General features: G+C 40.6%; 1 protein-coding gene across 5 annotated transcripts in view; it reads right to left on the reverse strand.

The window, feature by feature from the left end:
- LOC145981649 (sodium-coupled monocarboxylate transporter 2-like) overlaps positions 1–19702 on the reverse strand; it is an 83919-nt gene that overhangs the window by 49706 nt on the left and 14511 nt on the right. For 4 of the 5 annotated variants that reach the window (XM_083115046.1, XM_083115047.1, XM_083115048.1 and 1 more), the window contains exon 1: positions 260–507. The exons of the other annotated variant lie outside the window; for it this stretch is intronic. In XM_083115046.1, coding sequence (XP_082971172.1) covers positions 260–272 — 13 coding nt within the window. In that variant the 5' untranslated portion in view covers positions 273–507. Of the gene's footprint in view, positions 1–259; positions 508–19702 lie in introns of those variants that run through there. 5 annotated transcript variants of the gene reach the window in all.

Raw genomic sequence — 19702 nt, forward strand, 5'->3', positions numbered from 1 at the left:
GACAAAATTCTGTTTCGCTACTGGCATTTCTTTTCAGGCTCGTGACAGCAGTAGGGTGACCAGATATTTGTTGACCAAAAAGAGTATAGTCTATAGGTTGTAGGTGTGCATGCACAAAACATAAAAAGAAAACTAAAATAAGGGTGGCTATTTGTTATTGCTTCTATTATATATAGCCCCTATCAAATAGGCCTACACTCTACAGATTCAAATTACTTATTGGTCTAATGTAATTAGCTAATTACAAATACTTACTCACCAATGGGCACCATCGTTCATACTTCTGGGATGATTTTGCTTTCTTGAGTATGTTTAAGTCAAGTCGTCCTTTATTGCCAGTCCAAAATCTTCACAGGTCATGTCCACATTGAATTTCACTTTCATTATTTGTTCAAGTGTTGACACCAGGAGTGTACTTTTTTCATCTCGCCAATAAGTTTTCATAACACACAATCAACATTTGTACCAGGCAGAGTAAACAAGAATTTTAAGAGGCATAATCACTTTTTAAATTGACCCAGCCTGTACTAAATCTTGGTACATTGACCTCCACTTACCCATCATTGTTTCTTTTCTTCCCCCCCCCCAATCTTCAAGATGCTATTCAAATAATAATTATCATTAAATTCCAATGAACTTGAAATATGTTTTGCTTGTTGATGGAATATGAAAATGACTCTTGAAATTGTTCATAGGAAATTCTTGACTCAAGGAGAAAATACCTCAGTTTGTTGACATCTTGACATTTTCCGTTCTGTGAATTTTAACGCATTTTTATGCGTAAAATAATGAATGTAATTAAATAGCAAGGAAAAGAGTATATTTGGGGATTTTTGCAAATTGAATAGAGTATAGAGTATATGAACCTCTAAAAGAGTATAATACTCTTAAAAAGAGTATGTCTGGTCACCCTAGACAGCAGTGAACGACCCTCTGTTACCGCGTTTATCTACGAAGGTGCCCTGTATTCAAGGGGTTCCGGGTTCGATACCCAGTGGAGGCACATAGTGGTTCGGATTCCACTTTAAACTGTAGGTCCAGTCCCGATTAGCCTTACTGTGCATAAGTGGTCTTAAAACACTAAATCAACCAACCTACGAAAGCACTCGCGGTCAAACAACCAATTAGGCCTAATGCTTGGGCAAGAAGTGGCAACGTTAAAGATCCCCCTCCCCAAACCAGCCAGCAGGGAAACAGGATTTTGTCAAAATAACCGTTCTGCTCTGTGAATGGACACCGGTTGGTACGACTACACGTATATATACACGTTGGTACGACTATACGTGAAACTACAGAAGAATAGAAGAAAATCTGAGCAAAAACATCCAATGGATCGCAACGGCAAAGCGAAACTGTTCATTCCAGAAGATCCACTTACATACATGTTCCTGACCTTGAAACAAGTCTCTTTTTCAATATGGACAAGGTTTCAATGTGCATCAAATTTGAACGGGTTCCAAATGCAACTTTCAGAACGCACTTGAATTGATTTTACGTGATATGTCATCAGCGAAATGGAGATTTCTGCGTTCCAAACTTAGTGCTCTTTTTCTATATTCCTGTGCGAATTGCAAAGTATGTGGTTATTATTATTATTGTCATGGTTAATGTAGCCCAAGCTTATGTTAAAAATTCAGCGATACTTGTAGATCGCTTTCTAAGCAGCCATTTCTTGATTGACCCTTTAATTTACTCAGCTTTTCTGCAATTTTTGACTAATTGAGACAGTGTCGTATATTGAGTCCAAGATGTGGGCTATCTAACTATGTCACGTGGTCCTAGGCTACGAATAGAAATAAATTTACGAACTCCTAAGAAATCAGGTTGCCAACTCATAAAAAATCAGGTTGCCAACTCATAAGAAATCAGGTTGCCAACTCATAAGAATTGAGGTTGCCAACTCATAAGAAATCAGGTTGCCAACTCATAAGAAATCAGGTTGCCAACCCATAAGAAATCAGGTTGCCAACTCATAAGAAATCAGGTTGCTAACTCATAAGAATTCAGGTTGCCAACTCATAAGAATTCAGGTTGCCAACTCATAAGAAATCAGGTTGCCAACTCATAAGAAATCAGGTTGCCAACTCATAAGAAATCAGGTTGCCAACTCATAAGAAATCAGGTTGCCAACTCATAGGAAATCAGGTTATCAATTTATAAGAAATCAGGTTGCCAACTCATAGGAAATCAGGTTACCAATTTATAAGAAATCAGGTTGCTAACTCCAGAATCAGCATCATCATCTCACTGATATGAATAATATTATTTACAATTTCTGATGGATTTTTCTCCTGTATTTTATTCTCTAGACTTCAGGCTTCGCAGATAGCCTGGCTAGCCCTGATTATATGCCCCTGAATTGTGACGATAAGGATGAATATGATCATATGAAGTGGATGACAAGAGGGTCACAAACTCGCATGCGCAGGTCACAGAACACCAGTGACGTCTCGTCTCTTGGGGCTTCCGGGGCTTAGCCCCTAAAGAAAAACGAACGTATTGACGTAATTATCAATCACCATAACGCATAACTATCACACAGTCTTTTAAAAGGCGATTTTTACCCACGTAAATTCATCGTCTGTTGCAATAGATACGACAGCGCTCCTAGCGGCATTGATGTCAATTGTCGTTTTCCGGGGCACGTCGCAAAGGAAGGCGTGGCCTACACCCACCTACGCTACAGTGAAGGTCACATGCTAGCAGAGAGAGGAGGGGAGAGTGCAATGGATTTGAGTGCTGATTCGGGGCTAATTCCGTTGCGTCGCGTTCGATCTCACGTGTTGTTCTCTAGTGTTTTGGTGGCTTTCAATCGCTATGTTTGAGTGAGTTTGGCAGGGTTGATGTTCGAACACAAATTGATGAAGGACATAGGCTGTCAATTACAAGACACAATGAATTTGTCCGGAAAAATAGGCATATATTAAATAGAATTATCGATTGCTTAAAATTCTGTGGTCGACATGAACTTGCTCTACGAGGACATAATGAAAGAGAACAATCTTTAAACAGAGGCATCTTCCCAGATTTATTATCCCTTCATAGAAGAGGGAAAACTAAAGAGGGAACTTCGTGTTCTTTATTGTAGTGAAGAGTTGAAAAACATAAACTCTATCAGTAGATTGCATTCATTTTTTATTTAAAATTATTTAGAGGGTACCTTTTCAGAAACAGTAAAAATGACAAACATAGTTTTAATAAGTCCAGTAGCAACAGCTGAATCTGAACGATGTTTCAGCGCATTGAAGCGTATTAAAACCTGCTTAAGAAATGCAATGGGACAAGACAGACCAAATGCCTTGGCACTTGCTTACAATAGAGATACGTAGAATACATTTCAAACATAGAGGGCTTCAACGAAAAGGTAATAACAAAATTTGCTGAGCAGAAGAACAGGAGTCAACGTTCGTAGAAAAGTATGTTTCACAACAATACCTGTTTCTTTTGTAATCATGTGAATTGTCATTATATTTTAAATTCTTTAAAAAATAAGCCCCGGCCAAATTTGAGGCCACGAGACGCCACTGCAGAACACGAACCTCACGGAGGATTGTACTGGCTGAGTCCAGGCACGAGAGCCTAGATAGCTTCCAAGAATGCAGTTTCCAGGGGTTGATGAGGTGGTTGTTGTTGTTGTTTAGCATCTCCAACTTTTAACTAATCGAGACGAAGAGGATGAGTGATCATTAGATGAATGGACAGTCACAAAGAATGTCCACATCGGGACTCGAACCCGAGAACCGGTGGTGAGATCGAATGTTGATCACTTAACCGAGCCGGCAGGTGACCGTACTGCCAGAGAGGATTATAGAGAATGATACTGAAGCGTCGGTTCCTTTGATCTTTGTGTCCCTTGCGCGGCGAGCAACGTGTTTGGTGGCCCGGATTTTTTGAGTGACAGCAAATTAGCAGAAGCGGGTTTCCTCAATGTGTGGCGCGTTCACTGTTGAAAGTGGCTAAGGTAAACGTGTTGTTCGAAACTGCATAATGCCGAGAAGAGGGTGGACATGGTGTTCTGCAATGAATTGCAAGAACAATTGAGAGAGGAAAGACGAACAAGGAAAACATACAAGTTTCTTCCGCTTCCCAAAAGATAAGTTTCCTTCATATACCTCTCCATACCCAGAACAGAACGTTCTGAAAGTCGCACAGCGCTTAATTCTGATCGTCAATAACATGAAAACTGTTACAGATATCCTCGCAGATTATATGACTGGTTACAAACCAGTAAGCTACTAAGGAGTGGAAATTTTGGTGTCCTACATTTGCTTCTGAAAATTTTCTTCAGAATAGCAAGTTTGTTCCCCGCGTAGTGCTCCAGTTCTGCTGCAAATTTCCCTGAATTTCTTTTTAACCAATCAAACGTTTGCTTGGGGGGACAGTTGCAACTTGTGGGAGCAGTCCCCCTGGCCCCTCCCCTAAGGACATCCCTGCATCTTATCACCGAAAAGTTCTAATGATATTTCGACAGTTCTCTGATTAAGGCGAAACTTCATGTCTTCCAACTAAATGATTAAACACACTGGACAAGTCCTAGACACATTAGTTAACCAGGAATCTTCTACCTGATACGACACTTGTTTGCCTTGATGACAAACAAACTCCAGTGCCATCTATCCGCGGGAGTGGTCATTAGCACTAATGAGGATTACCTTCGTTAGTTTCTTAAGTAGGTTCTCTGTCTGTCATGAGAATGTTCACCAAGCGAAGTCTAAAATACCTCAAACCCTCGTCTTCAAGTTTCATAATGTCTTCGGAAGTGACACTGAAGCCTCTTGCACACAGAACTATATACCTTTTCCGGAATGTCTGGAGTAAGAGAACGCGAACGTGTTCTTGGCGCACGTTGAAGGGTGTGTGCCTCGCCCAATGAACGCGCGGAGGGGAGGGGCATGCGCGGGAGGGGGCGACTCTACTGCTCATTTGTGGTCCAGTAGTTCTGTAGCAAACATGTCAGCTCGCATCAGGAGAGGGCCGCATAGTGTTGACTGTGTTCGAGAACCTATTTTCACGAGGTAAAACAGTAAATGAATGTGTTTTGGAGACAGCTGCCCTAACGGGAATTGGGAAATCCACCGTTTATAATATCCGGAAGGAAGCGAAACAATCGCGAGAAAAGGATGGAACATCCCTGTTGGAAACGCAGGGCAAGAAACGAGCTCAACGATTTGCAGACTTCGATGAGTTTGCGCTAGAGGCATTACGAAGGCTCATTCACAGGGAATTTTGGGTTTTTAGGATGCCAGTTGTGGAAAGAAAATACATGTGTAAACAAATAAGTTAGGTACCATTTACAGGCCAACTACTGACGTTCTTGCATTGCATTGCATTGTTTTCTTAAAAGACAATAAACGCGCGATATTATTTGTTATTTGTGTAAAACAATACACTGGCCATTGTTGAGAATAAAGGAAGAAATTGTCAGCAGAAAGCGTTTTGCTTTACGGCCGTTATACCGCGCAGCACTTCGTTGCTTTCATCCAGCACCCTTCCCCACCTAGTCTGGCCCCGCCCACAAGCTTTCCCCTCTGCACGTCGCTACTCCAGACATTCCGGAAAAGTTGTATAAGTAGATGAAGGTGGATCTAAACCCTGTACCAGCTAACTGTAGACCAGGCGAACGAGAACAAGTCTCTGCGCAACTAGTGACGCGAGACGGCTCCACCAATGAACAGTGAGAGAAATTGCGTAATGGACGACTGGAGTTAACCGCTTTCCGTGCTTTGCTGTCAGCATTGCAATATTTTGAAAGCGATAAAACCGTACGCACATGGCTAACGGACCGTATTTTTGTCTCCAGGTCCGTACGCTTGGTTTAAGAATATCATAGGGAAATATTAGGGATAAAACAGCAAGTCCAAATTTTGATTAGCCGTATATGTAGCGCACGGACTGCAACGCTGCGCTTTCACCACTCGATTTCTCTCCTCCTCCACTGTAGCTATGCGCGGCCCTGCTCCAAAGTTAACTGAGACAGGGTATGTATGTTGTTTTTTTTTGAGAGGGTCACAGAAAACACACACACTCTTTCTCTATCACTCACTCACTAACTCTTTCTTTCTTAAGCCCGCATCACACGGAACTGGATTTCCAGTAGGTATGCCCTAGTTGGCGCTGGACTGGCTACCAATTTGCTAGTTTTCGCCTCACACGATACTTATCAGCGTACTTGTTGATAGACTTTTGTTCCCATACGAGGGAAGTTGTAATGGCGGCCGCGTGAGATGTAAACAATGCATCACTTCACATTTTTAAAAGCCGATAACTATTCAACCGAGAGGAATAACGTTTCGTATAAAACGTTGTTAGATACAAAGCAATGGCGCTGCTTAAATACATACTTTACAACGTTCACTGTACACGTATGGAAGAATATTTTAGTTGTTTCAAATGTAAACACCGTGCACTCAGCATAGATGGTGTGCGCCTTTCATGCTGTATACGTTATACATTGCTGGAGTAACACTCGGAAACCACAAACAAAAGCGCTGCTTTGCACACTCACAGATTATCTTCACATGGCGAAACTTTGCTCTGATTGGCTGTTCCACAGAATCCAGTCGAGGAAAGCAAGTAGCAATTAGAACATGTCCTATACCTCCAAACCAGTCAAGCAGTCAGCCAGGCGGCTACCAAGAAAGTTAGTTCAGCGCCAACTAGGGCATTCCTATTAGAAATCCAGTTCCGTGTGATAGGGGCTTAACTGTTCACAAGACAAGTACGGAAGTTCGTAAATTCCAAGCACATGATTGTTATGCGAAATGTTAGTCAACAAAAACTTCGTAACCAATATTAATTGTTATTATTATTATTTGTTTGTAATAATAATTGCTGCTATTGGTTTTATTACTAACTAATTAACTCTCTGGCATCCCTAAATCCGAAAGTTCATTTCTGCACATTAGTTTTCTAACAGTCCCTATTCTGGACAAGTAAATGCATTCTTGACCATCCTTAACACTATTCTAAAAGTTTTATGTCAACGACCCCATCGGTTCTGGGGTACACCCAGTCGCAAACAAATGGGTAGTCTTTGGAGGAAGGCAGATGCTGATTACAGCACCTCAAAAAATGACCGAGATCAAGAATGTGTGGGGCCTTACCTCCATATTTCCCCTAAATGTGCACGTGGAACTTTACCTTACCTTTACGTTATCAGTCCCGATTAGCTTTCTTTGCATAAAGCGGACTGGAAGAATAAACCACAGTTAAACTACGAATTTCATTTTCACTAAATACAGTTCCATTCTAATGAAAAGGATAGAGGAGTAATGTTCCTGTCAACACGCTGAAGCCACTTAAATCCCAATTAATTACGCTGTTAATTAAGCTCACTTACCGGGTCTGTGTTTCGGACGAATCCGGTTTCCTTGTTTCTGACCTTGATATCGCTGCGAGCAGAGGAGACCAGCACAAATCGCGTGTTGTCAGTTCGAGCAGCGAAAACTTTTCTCCATGGCAATCGAAAAGACGAATGTAGACGATGGCCTCTTATCGCGAGGTTATAAGGCCCTTAAAAGGTGCCAAAACAGCAACCAGGAAAACTTAATAATTTAGATAGAGAAATGCATTCATCTGATTGGTGCGAAATAATTATTATGAACATTGCAGAGAGTAATATGAACTACAAGGTGGCCACAAAGTCCCGTTACCAGGGTTGTTAAAGGTCCAGGGATTTTAAATGAATTCAATTCCGGTCCAGGAGAGAAAATCAGCAAGCGTAAATGGGTTCTGGACCGTAAAGAACCTTTTTATCTGTAAAGTATTTCAATTCGGTCCAGAAACCTCTTTTTCCGGATCAATTTAAATACGGTTGACGAACCTTTTTTCCGGATCAATTTAAATACGGCCAAGGAACTTTTTTCCGGATCAATATAAATACCGCCGGCCTGTGGCCGAGTGATGCCGGACCCTGTGGCCGAGTGGGGTCGACCTCCGTGGCGGAGTGGTTAGCACTAGGGATGGCCAAACGGATCCGGATCTGAAAAATCCGGATCCATTCGGATCCGGATCCGGATCCAAAAGTTACGGATCTGGATCTGGATCCGGATCCGAAAATTTCGGATCCGGATCCGAGTCTGAAAGTTTCGGATCTCAATCCCATTATAATATTACCACACCTTAAAAGGTATTATCATCTTCGATTACAAAGAAATTTTTCATTAGTGCTACAAGAATTTTTTTCAAGTGTTGTTCCTAAAATACTTTGCTACGCATCGGCTAACACACTCGTGCACAAAAGTAATCTTACTTGTTTAACATAAAATGTCAGAGGTGATTTTGTAAATGCCATTGAAACAAATATGTATTCATTCGAATGTATTGGAAATGAAAACACACATAAATGTGAGACATTCCATTCCAGGATGAAACCTTTAACACATAAAAATCATACAATTCTTCTACAGTTACAGTTTTACAAATTAAAATAAAACATTATAATATATGTAGTGTTATATAATTGCAAAGTTTAAGACTAACAAGGGAGGTTATCTAAGTGTCCCCCCCCCGATTTCCATGAAACTTGGCAGGCGTATAGTGGGACCCAAATGAAGAAATACGTGTTTTCTTGTTTCAGCTAAAAAACGGTTTTAGGGGCAAAACCCCCTCAAATGTCAAGATGAGGACAAATTGAAGTGAGGATCTGACCCCTGTGTCCCCCTACGATTTTTATGATACTTGGCAGGTGTGTGTATAAACGGGCCCAAAGAAAGAAATACGTGTTTTTTTTGTTTCAGCTAAAAAACTGTTTTAGGGGGCAAAACCCCCTCAAATGTCAAGATGAGGACAAATTGAAGTGAGGATCTGACCCCTGTGTCCCTCCGATTTCCATGAAACTTGGCAGGTGTATAGTGGGGCCAATGGAAGAAATACGTGTTTTTTTTTTGTTTCAGCTAAAAAACGGTTTTAGGGGGCAAAACCCCCTCAAATGTCAAGATGAGGACAAATTGAAGTGAGGATCTGACCCCTGTGTCCCCCTCCGATTTCCATGATACTTGGCAGGTGTGTGTATAAACGGGCCCAAATGAAGAAATACATGTTTTTTTGTTTCGGCTAAAAATCTGTTCTAGGGGGCAACCTCCCCTCAAATGTCAAGATGAGGACAAATTGAAGTGGGGATCTGACCCCTGTGTTCCCCTCTGATTTGATTTCCATGAAACGTGGTAGGTGCATAGAGGGGCCCAAAGGAAGAAATACCTGTTTTTTTGTTTCGGCTAAAAACTGTTTTAGGGGGCAAAATCTCCTCAAATGTCAATTGATTGATTTATTTTTTTACTTTACTTCGCGTTTTGTGCCTCTTGGCTAATTTGTGAAGATGGGGATGAGTGATGATATGATGAAAGTGATGAATGGACATTCACAAACAACCGTGCCCGAGCGGGATTCGAACCCGGGGCCCCTGACGTTGCAGCGCGATGTGCTAACCACTCAGCCGCCACAGGGTCCGGCTCTCAAATGTCAAGATGACCCCTGTGTCCCCCTCCAATTCCCATGGAATTTGACAGGTGTATAGAGAGGCCCTATGCCCCCTGTTTCTTCCTATGCCATATTTACGTGGTTTCAATTTCTCTTCATCTTGACATTTGAGGGGGGGGCCTCTATAGACCTGCCAAGTTTCATGGAAATCGGAGGAGGGGACTTAGACCTCCCTTGTAAGTGTATTAATTAATTACAAATCGCGCACGCACACACACACACTATATGTATATATATATATATATATATATATATATATATATATATATATGTGTGTGTGTGTGTGTGTGTGTGTGTGTGTGTGTGTATGTATGTATATTATATATATATATGTATATTAGCAGGTAACAATATGTTATAAGCACATTCTTACTTTCCAAAGAAGCGCATGTGGGATGGCAAAACGGATCCGGAATCCGAAAATTCCGGATCCGCGGATCCGGATCAGAAAAATTTTAGGATCCGGATCTGGCCATCCCTAGTTAGCACAGCGCGCTGCAACGCCAGGGGTTCCGGGTTGGAATCCCGGGAAGGCATTGGTATTTGTGTTTGTCCAAACGTGAAAACCTGAGAATACTGTAAAAATTGAAAAAGTGTGAATGACGTGGAATACCACCGCGTAGGGGTATTCTTAAAAAAAAAAGAAAAAAAAAGTGGTTAGCTCATCGCGCTGCAATGCTAGGGATCCTGGGTTCGAATCCCGCTCGGGCTTGGTTGTTTGTGAATGTCCATTCATCAATTTCATCATTTCATCACTCATCCCCATCTTCGCAAATTAGCCAAGAGGCACAAAACGCGAAGTAAAATAAACTAAATCAATCAATGAAACAAACAATTTAAATACCATCAATGAACTTTTTTACGGATCAATTTAAATACCGTCGAGGAACTTTTTCCGGATCAATTTAAATTCGTATTGAAATGAAACAATACGTAACTTGAACCGAATTTAAATTGTGCGAGAAAAAGGCGGATCCAATATAACCCATTGGAATTTATGGTGTTCCTGGATCTTCAACAACTACTCCTTACCCTGTAATAAACAAACAAAAGTAACTAGTTTGTGATAATATTTACTGACAACTTACAATGAATTTAAGATACTGTTCTATGATGATTAACCTGTGGCGCAAGAGCCCTTGATTGCCAGGGCATATCTACCTGCCGAGGTGGGAGATAATCCAACCAGTTACGGGGTGGTCAGCACGACGAACCTCTAATCGTCGTAGGTTTCCATGACTGGGTTACGCTACTAATTCGTAGCTCCCCAATTTCCTCACGATGGTGGATGGCCACCTGCCCAATACACAGGCCGAAATCTCAGGAGAAAAGTTGTTACGCTTCCTCCAGGAGAGTCGAATCAGCGCGCGTTCCGTATACAAAGCCTGACCGCATGGCCGCGCTGTGGGACATGCACTACAATACTTTCTTGCAAAATAAAATTTGCAATTAGCCTATGCTTTAAGGGGAGAAGATACAGTTACGCACCAATTGTGCATTTATTTCAATATCGCCCGAGTGGGCACTTCTATTAAAAGAAACCTGGGTGTATCCAAGAGTATGAATTTCTCTCCATATTGAAGTGGAAGCGTTTTTTTTTAATGTTGATTATTAAGCTGGGCACGATGTTTGAAAAATGTGATCAATAATAATTTTCGGAATCCCATGTATTCCTTATGGGGAATCAATTTCAACATCAAGTTACGGCTAATCAAATGGAAGTTTCGACTTTTCCGCTGGTGAAATGCATCTTCAAACTGCCCTTTTCACGTTGATATATTTTTCTATTCCATCGAAAGTTTTATATTCCCAGGAGAACGAATGGAATGATACTCTCATAAGATCAATGCTTTTCTCTTTGCCCCCTGGCAGTGTTGCCAAACCTGGTGAGCATAAATTTCACCTTACATGGAGTTAAAACTGACTTTCATGGAGCTAGATTCACGAAGGCTGGATAAAGTGCCTCCTCCTAGGGTAATGCTAGTCGTCAAAGGAGTGGGGACACTGCTATTATCGTTAACTCTAAATTGATGACAATTTATTCTTAGTTCTCCACATCTAGATCCGGCGGCATCGCACATTTCAATAATCCACCGATGGTCGTATGAAATCGAAAATAAAGGATTCCCTGATAACAATATTATGCCAATTTCACGTCAAACACGGCGCTATAAAGAAGTAGCTGGGGAAATAAGAGGGAGTGGGGCGACGCAACCAATATAACAATATCACGTCACTTGCAAAATGTGTAATTATGACAAAAGTTGGTCTATGTGAGCCGGTCTAGTGGGGCACAGGGTTGGGCGTCCCAGTTCACAGCCGAACGAGTGCACGAAAGAGCCAGATCTGGCTCCAAGAGAGCAAAGTTGGCACACTGCCACGGGCGGAAGAGTTTGGGAAGAGTCCCGTGGAGACTGTATCGCATGTCATTAAGAATATAGTAATGTGCTATTTTTTGTTTTTGTGTACCCTTCGGCTAACCGTGAGGATGAAGGTGATGACGAGTAGATGAAATTAGCCCCATCTAGTTCGCTGTACTTTTTGACTCTATCTGCAAGTGTTCGTCTAGTGGGTTCCACGGTGCAACGCCGACTCGTCTACTTCGTTGATTTGCTGTGAAAGTAGTGTATTTAGTGTCTACACCGTTTACACTACGTTCTGGAGTGGTGTAATGTGTGGTGTATGATCAGTTGTTGCGTGCTAACTAATCCAATGAACGTTTAAAGCAGCAGACAGGCATTTGTTGAATCTTCTGGACTTGAATTCCGCTGTTTGTCTACTTGATTGAACGTCAATTCCTTACACCAGCCTGACACCGGGATATACCTACACTACACCTAGTGTCAGGGGCTACTAAAGAATGGACACTCACATAGATACACACAGGGTCGTATAGCTCAATATGTTAACCACCAATTTTCAGCAGTTGAAATGGTAGACCTGATTTTAGAATCAGTAGTCATTCACAATCGAACATATCGCAGATAGGTTTGCAGGGAGAATAGCGCAGTAAAATAAGGTTACAGGACGAGAATTGTAGCACTATAGCAGCAGTAACATTCTGCGTCTAAATGTCTACAGTATATTATGAAGAGTGAACACCGTAACTACAATATATAGTAAATACTAAGGGGGTTCAGACGGAAACAGAGAACTGAGCAGTAGACTGTACTTACGTACATAATTTATTATAAATGATATTATTTACAATGAAGAGTAAAAATGTCACTACATATGTACGGTCCATCTACTGGACAATTACCGACAGGTTCATTGTGGAAATTATAGTAACTACACTTTCTTCAAGAAAATTCCCAAAGGCTTAACACTTATAGCAGACACTTTTCTTTTTCGCCGAGAATTCATCTACTATACCTATCATCGAAGTCCAATTCACGAAGAAGTTCATGTTCAATGCTTAATAAACAAAGATTGGATAAGCGATCTTGTCCCATGGCAGCACGAAGCCTGTTTTTCACTAATTTCCGCTGCAGTTTGTTACCATTAAGACCAAAGACATTCTAAAGAGAATTTCGGACATTGGGAAATGTACTGCGGAACGGGCCTTACATACAATATTATACATAGACAGTTCCACGAAAGAAAGTTATGTACTTCGTAGGATTATTTATTATCTTAATCGTATCTGAGAATTGATTGTTTGAATAAGTGTGTCTTATTTCCACATCACAGACAAATCAATCCATGGTATAAAGTATACTGAGCTTCAGATATCTACAAACATATCGACTGAGAGCTATGCTACAATTGGACCCAGAAGAGTGTAGACACGACAATATCGAAGTTTTTTTGATTTTTCAAATACAACTTGTTAAGTAATTTTTCACAAGCATAGCCAGCTGGTTAAAATATTTTTTTTAGTGGAGGCCCTTCACAGCTTCCATTTGGTGGGGGCCCCGGGGCAATTGCCCCAGTTGCCCATAGGTTAATCCGGCCCTGGATACACACATGGCCAAGCTGTAATGCGAACTCAGATCTTTAAATAGTGTAGCGCATTGCCGTTCCAACTCGGGGATTTTTTGTTTCTTTTCCTCGGATTATCGAAACTGTACATAATTTGATACCAATCGGGCGTAGTGGTAACACTGTCACCGTGTTATCAAAGAGTCCCCGGGTTCGATTCCCGGTGAAATCAACTGGCGCGAATCCTACATTAAGCTGTAGACCCAGATCCGATTAACTTATTTCAGTATGAAGTGTACTTGAACGAAACTTATCTTATTGGCGGTTATATCTCAGTGTTTTCAACGAAAAAGATGAACAAGTTTTAAAAATCAAACATAGCATTGACCAGGTAAAAGACAAGTTAATCGTAAACCTAAAGATATAGCCAGCGACGAAAAGCAACGAAATTTCTGGTTAGTTATTATAAATATACCGGATTTTGTGTGTATATTTTATCACAACTTTAAAAGGAGAGGTGTTGCTCCCGCTAACCCCCATCCCAATTTCCGCCTATGATTGTAGAAGCACTTGAAGTGAAACATATTAGCTGAGGGAATGTTTGGTCGAGTGTTGGGGTTAGCTGAGGGAATGCTCCTATGGATTAACATGGTGACAATGAGACAACTGGGGGATGCTTTGCGAAATTTTTTCTACCTGGGGGGGATACCACCCCCCTGCATCCCCCTCACTTCGAGCACTGATTGTAGATGGCAGCAATAGGATAGAACGGTCAAGGTGATCGCAAGATGTGAAATGATAGTACGTCATATGAACTTCCGTTGATGTGACGCATTTCCGTTTCGCACAGACGGGGACTCCCAAATGAGGAAAAGAGCATTCTGTGTTTTCATATCAGTCATCTTATTTTAATTCAGGAAATCCGTTATTTGTCAAACATCCTTGCACTTCCCCCTTCCTTTAAAAGGGTCAGTATAGCGCGTGGTTGTTGTCATTTTGTTGCTATTTCGTCATCCCTATCTAATCGTGCACAAGTTGATGCGATGCAGCATATTTCCTAATCTTTAATAAGTCGTTACCACGGGAAACCTCTAAGTCGGCCTCAAACTACCAAAAAACTTGGTTCGTTTCAGAATCTAACGTTTCAACCTCGTTTTGACCTAAACTGTTGCTGTTCCCGCGATTACCGAACGTTGAACTTCCTAGAAGTAATCACGCAGCTCTGTCGCCGTTTAGAGTTAACTGCAGGTTCAGGGTAAACCTGCAGTTAACTGCGGAAATGGGCAACGTTCATTTCAAGTTAGAACAATGAGAAAGCTTATTCTTATTGTTTGTAACGGAAATAAAGTTCAGTTAGTTATTATTGGAATACAATAACGAAGTACAAAATGTGTTTATTGAAAAAGTTGAGTGTAAACACAGAAACCAGTTTTAAGTTTTCATAATCCGTCATTTACATCAAAGTACGTGTATAAATGGTTTCAACAGTTTTCAAAATTCCAAAAATTACAGTTTTTTTTTGCATGCGAGACGTCACACGACATAAACACCACGACTTTTAAGTTTTCTCCTAAATTCCAAAGCTTTTTTTGAACGAGGTGTGTAAACGTTAAAAGGTACTTTCTACCCTGTATGTATGCAGCTGTACGGGACACATACACGGTTGCCACCGACAATTAGAATTTGTGGCACGTGTGAGGCCAGCTTAATGTTGGAATTCTAACTTCTTCAGTCACTTTTCGCTAAGCTCTAATTATGAATCCGCATTCAGTCTGGAACTAGACGTCTGTGAGTTATAAGTAGCAATAAATTGCAATCGTCACAGGAGCTACACAGTACAACTTTTCGCACAACAAAAATAAGCAAGGATTATCACAGAAGCAACAACTGAATCCTAAATGTATTACAAATATCTCGTTACTTAGTGCTAATTATCAACAAGGCAACATTTGCTGACGAATGTTTATTCTTCATGTGCTAAGTTTTTAACGTAATAGTAGCGTAAACACTGTCTATCCTAACATTTTTAGGTTTGTATTTCTTAGCACATTCATTGTCTGCAAGACATAAAATTTGTGTAATATCGAAAATGCTTGGACAAGCAAACGCAAGCAAAGAATTGTCCATTTTATGCAAAGATAGACAAATCGAGGCTGAATCTTGTTTGAAGTGGTGAATCGAATTCTGGGCTCATTGAACACAACGTTTTCAACTTCATTATCCAGGAAGTTCTGGAAGAATGTATGAATTATATTGAGGCACTGTTGTTTATTATACTGAAATCTGTTGTCAAGTTATTTAAATACCTTTAGGGTGTTCTCTTATTAATTGATTCGTTCTCTAAACCATAGACGTGCGCAGACCCTCTGATTAAGGGGAGCGAGAGTTCAGTCGGAGAAAGAAAAACGTCATTCCATCTCACTATTTTATTGTATTGATGTGCACTAAACAGGGGCGTGTATAGGGTTTATCCGGACCCACCGAAAATCGCTCTATTAGAAGAATACAAGCTTCCACTTTATTTTCCTTCTCGTGGTTGACTAATTTACACATACACAAGATTTCGTGCAGCAGATTCAAAACAACTACATGTAATTTATTCATATCCAATGTGTGACCAATTTATTCTGCGACCACATGCACACACAAAACTAAATGCATCATATCGATTGATGCACCAGAATGCATGGAATGCACTAAAGTGTGTTTTATGGCTTCTTCAAAGAATCCGATTCGCATTTGATGCATTTGGGTGCATTTTTGTATGTCGTGAGAGAAACACCAAAGTGTATCATTTGATTCAAGTGAGGATATATTTCAGTCGAGATGCACTTCAATGCATCAGTTGATGTTCCATGATGCACCTTCCTGCATCTTTTTGGATGATGCACTTAAACGTTTGGTCTGAGCTACAGCGTTTATGTAGCTCAGACGAAACGTTGAAGTGCATCATCAAAAAACATGCATTCTGGTGCATCAAAATGCAGCAAGGTGCATCAAAACGGATCAACTGATGCATTGAAGTGCATCTCGACTGAAATAAATCCTCACTTGAATCAAATGATGCACTTTGGTGTTTCTCTCACGACATACAAAAATACACCCAAATGCATCAAATGTGAATCGGATTCTTTGAAGAAGCCATAAAACACACTTTAGTGCATCAATCCATGCATTCTGGTGCATCAATCGATATTATGCATTTAGTTCTCTGAGTGTAGAATGTAACACAAATAGGCTAACGAATGAAATGAGTGAGTCATAATAACAAGAAATTTGCTGGAGAACAAAGTGAGATAATAATCCAATTACATAGGAAATAAACCCGCTGTAGTTGCTGTGAGCTTTCGTCGCCTTGAAAATATTTTTTTGAAGAGAATAATATTGTTTAATAACGGTAATAAGTTTTCTCTACATTAAATTTCTAAGTGTGAGTATTAGGAGGGGCAACTGCCTCCCGTGCGCACGCCTATTGCATGACTCGTGCAAATTAAAGTGATAAATTCCCGCACACTCGGTATTAATTTATAATCAAATTGGTTATTATTAGTTGTCTTTTCTTAAATATAGCATTCTTTCTAAGAGTAACAAAAAAAATATTATTGCCTGCAGCATGTTACGTATAGCTGGAAGTTCAACGTTATAATATGCAGAAGCAGTATTTGTTTTTTCTTTTCTTAAAACAAGCTTTTTAGAGTGCGCGTCAAATCTCCTGCATATGGCGATAGCCAATAGCAGAGTACTGCAGCGTTGCCATGTCGAAATCTCACACAGAAAAGAGACAGCGTGGTTGAGCGAAACGCCTTGTCACGGAGAGCACGGCAACGCTGCACGTCTGTGATTCGCTGGTGCTGTTCAGCCGGTCAAGGCCATATGCAGGAGATTTGACGCGCACTATAGTTCTGAGAATCTAATGTTATCTTATCAGGTAATACAATTAAGATGTTTACGAGAGGTTTTATTTAAGCAACTCCATTGTTTCGGTTAACATGCATAGAGAAATTTTGAAGAAAGAATGTCGTCGTGCAAAAACATTGACTAGCACGTCGCCCACCTCAAATGTATTCTTGACACATCTAGACAAGCTTCATTCCTACGCGGGCCTTTGTCGAACCAGACTTGTTCGAATCGAAGCTTGTTTTGAAAATCTAGACGAGATTCAACTGCAATGCATGACCTGTAATGTAAGTATATGGCCACATTGGTTCCCGTTTCGGCCGAACTTTTAGGGAGATTTCAGACCGAAGTGACACGCGACATATGTCGCTTGGAACGAGCCAATGAACAGCAACGTTTCACAGTGGAGCGGCATGTTAGGCCGCACAAGCCTGCGTTCGATTTGTGAAATCCTAAATCGATACTTGTTGTTCCGGTGTGAAATCTCTCTTTCAGACCGAAGCGACATGCGAGAAGCGACCAGTGATGAACCCAGAGGGTGGCCCGGGAGGGGATCAACCCCGGAAATACGCCCCCCCAAAAATCTCAGTAACCTGGCTGAGCATTCGGACAATAAGAAATTTGACGACGAGGTTCACTTTGGCTTTCTCTCATTCACTTTAATTTTAATAGAATGTACATTTTCTGTTGTTTTTTTCTGTAGTAATAAGCACTGATTCAGTCTTCTTTATAATTAAAAGTCAAAATAATGAACGAATTTAAATTATTGTCCGTTTTCATAACTGCTAAATGAAGAAATATGATGGTCCAGAGATATAGACGCCTTAGTTTGCTGTAAATGTAAATTATTGATTGCATGCTGTGATATTATTTTATTGATTCTCATAATCACATTCATAAAATTACATATCAGAAGGGGCAATTTTAAAATATTAGTATTTTTTTGGGTAAAAAGTCTAAGTTGATGCCTATGATATCTCCCCGCCGTGAAGTTTGATGTCTCCCAGAAGGAAAGCACTGCAAGTGACACATGCCACTTGCAATAGAACCTAATCAATACAAACTTTCGAAACTAAGCGACATGACAAGCTGCTCGTGCCCCTCGGACTGGGCCGTTTTCTCAATATCGTGCATTGTGTCGGCTCCAGTCTGTTCGTGCATGCGCGGTGAATACTTGCTTATAGGTGCGTTTCACCTACGTCACAAACTGTTGCATTGTGGGATCGAGCAGCCATGATTGTGGCGGGTTCTTGTAAACATTCGGAATTCAAGCGGGCGGGCGGGAGATTTCAACCTTGTTTACGATGGTACACTTTGTGCAATATTAGGTTGTTTAGGTCTAACAGGCACTCACGTTTATCCTAGAATTTTCCGAGAAAGAACAGAATGTGCAATTCACGGCACAGAATTTTCCGATTGTTGATTAGAATACGCCGTCATGGCGAGAATAAATGGTGCCAACATTAATGAACAAAACAAACAGTACAGAGCGGTGGGGAAAAATTATTTTCGCATTTCTCTGTGACTTTTAATACAGATGGATTCAACTGGTGTTTTTTTTATCATACTTGCAAATAGCGTTTCCTTGTTTTATTTGGTAGAAAGGTGTTGATAAGTTTGACGATAAAAATGATAACATTAAAAATTAAATTTATCTTGGTAATTGCATGCTTGTACTTGATTGTTTATATTTCATTCATTAACACAAAGTGTTATTAATTGGTTTGCGTAATGGCAGAAAAAAATACTGCTTGGTTAAAGCATATTAATGATATATCAAGGTATCTCAAATTGATTGATTTATTTGGTTTATTTTACTTCGTTTTTTCTTCTATATTTGGCTAGTCGTTAAGATCAGTCATGCCAAGGCCGAGATTCGAATCCGGGTCCCCTAGCATCGTAGTGCGCTGTGCTAACCACTCCGTCACTGAGACCTGCATATCCCAAATTGTTAAAGCACGAAGTGAAATTACTGTTTTTGAACAACTCAACATTTCAAATTACTGCGCTTGAACAAACGTTAAGAGGAAACATATAAGATAATGGCTGAGTCTTGGAATTTTCAGTTAATCTGTACTCAAGGTCGTCGATGACCACTTTGTCCCACCCCGAGCGGGAAACATGGGTTACTTACTGGATGTAAATATTTCAAGCAGAATCCGAACCACTAATAAATACTAACACAAACTGATTCCATGTAGCTGGTTCAAGTAAATAAACACAGGTGAACTGGAGTTGGCCTTTTCGTTGCATTTTCATGCAATGTTACCTACATTTTACACAGTACTAACAACAAATGTGCACTTGGTGCGGGTGTAACGAACGCTGCGTGGTGGGTATTTCCTTGCAGACGACAAACAGCTCTGCCGCAAACATGGTGGCGGTGCGAATCCTGACGTCACAT

The sequence above is a fragment of the Lepisma saccharinum genome, chromosome 29 (assembly GCF_977018435.1).
Source record: "Lepisma saccharinum chromosome 29, izLepSacc3.1, whole genome shotgun sequence".
NCBI lineage: Eukaryota > Metazoa > Arthropoda > Insecta > Zygentoma > Lepismatidae > Lepisma > Lepisma saccharinum.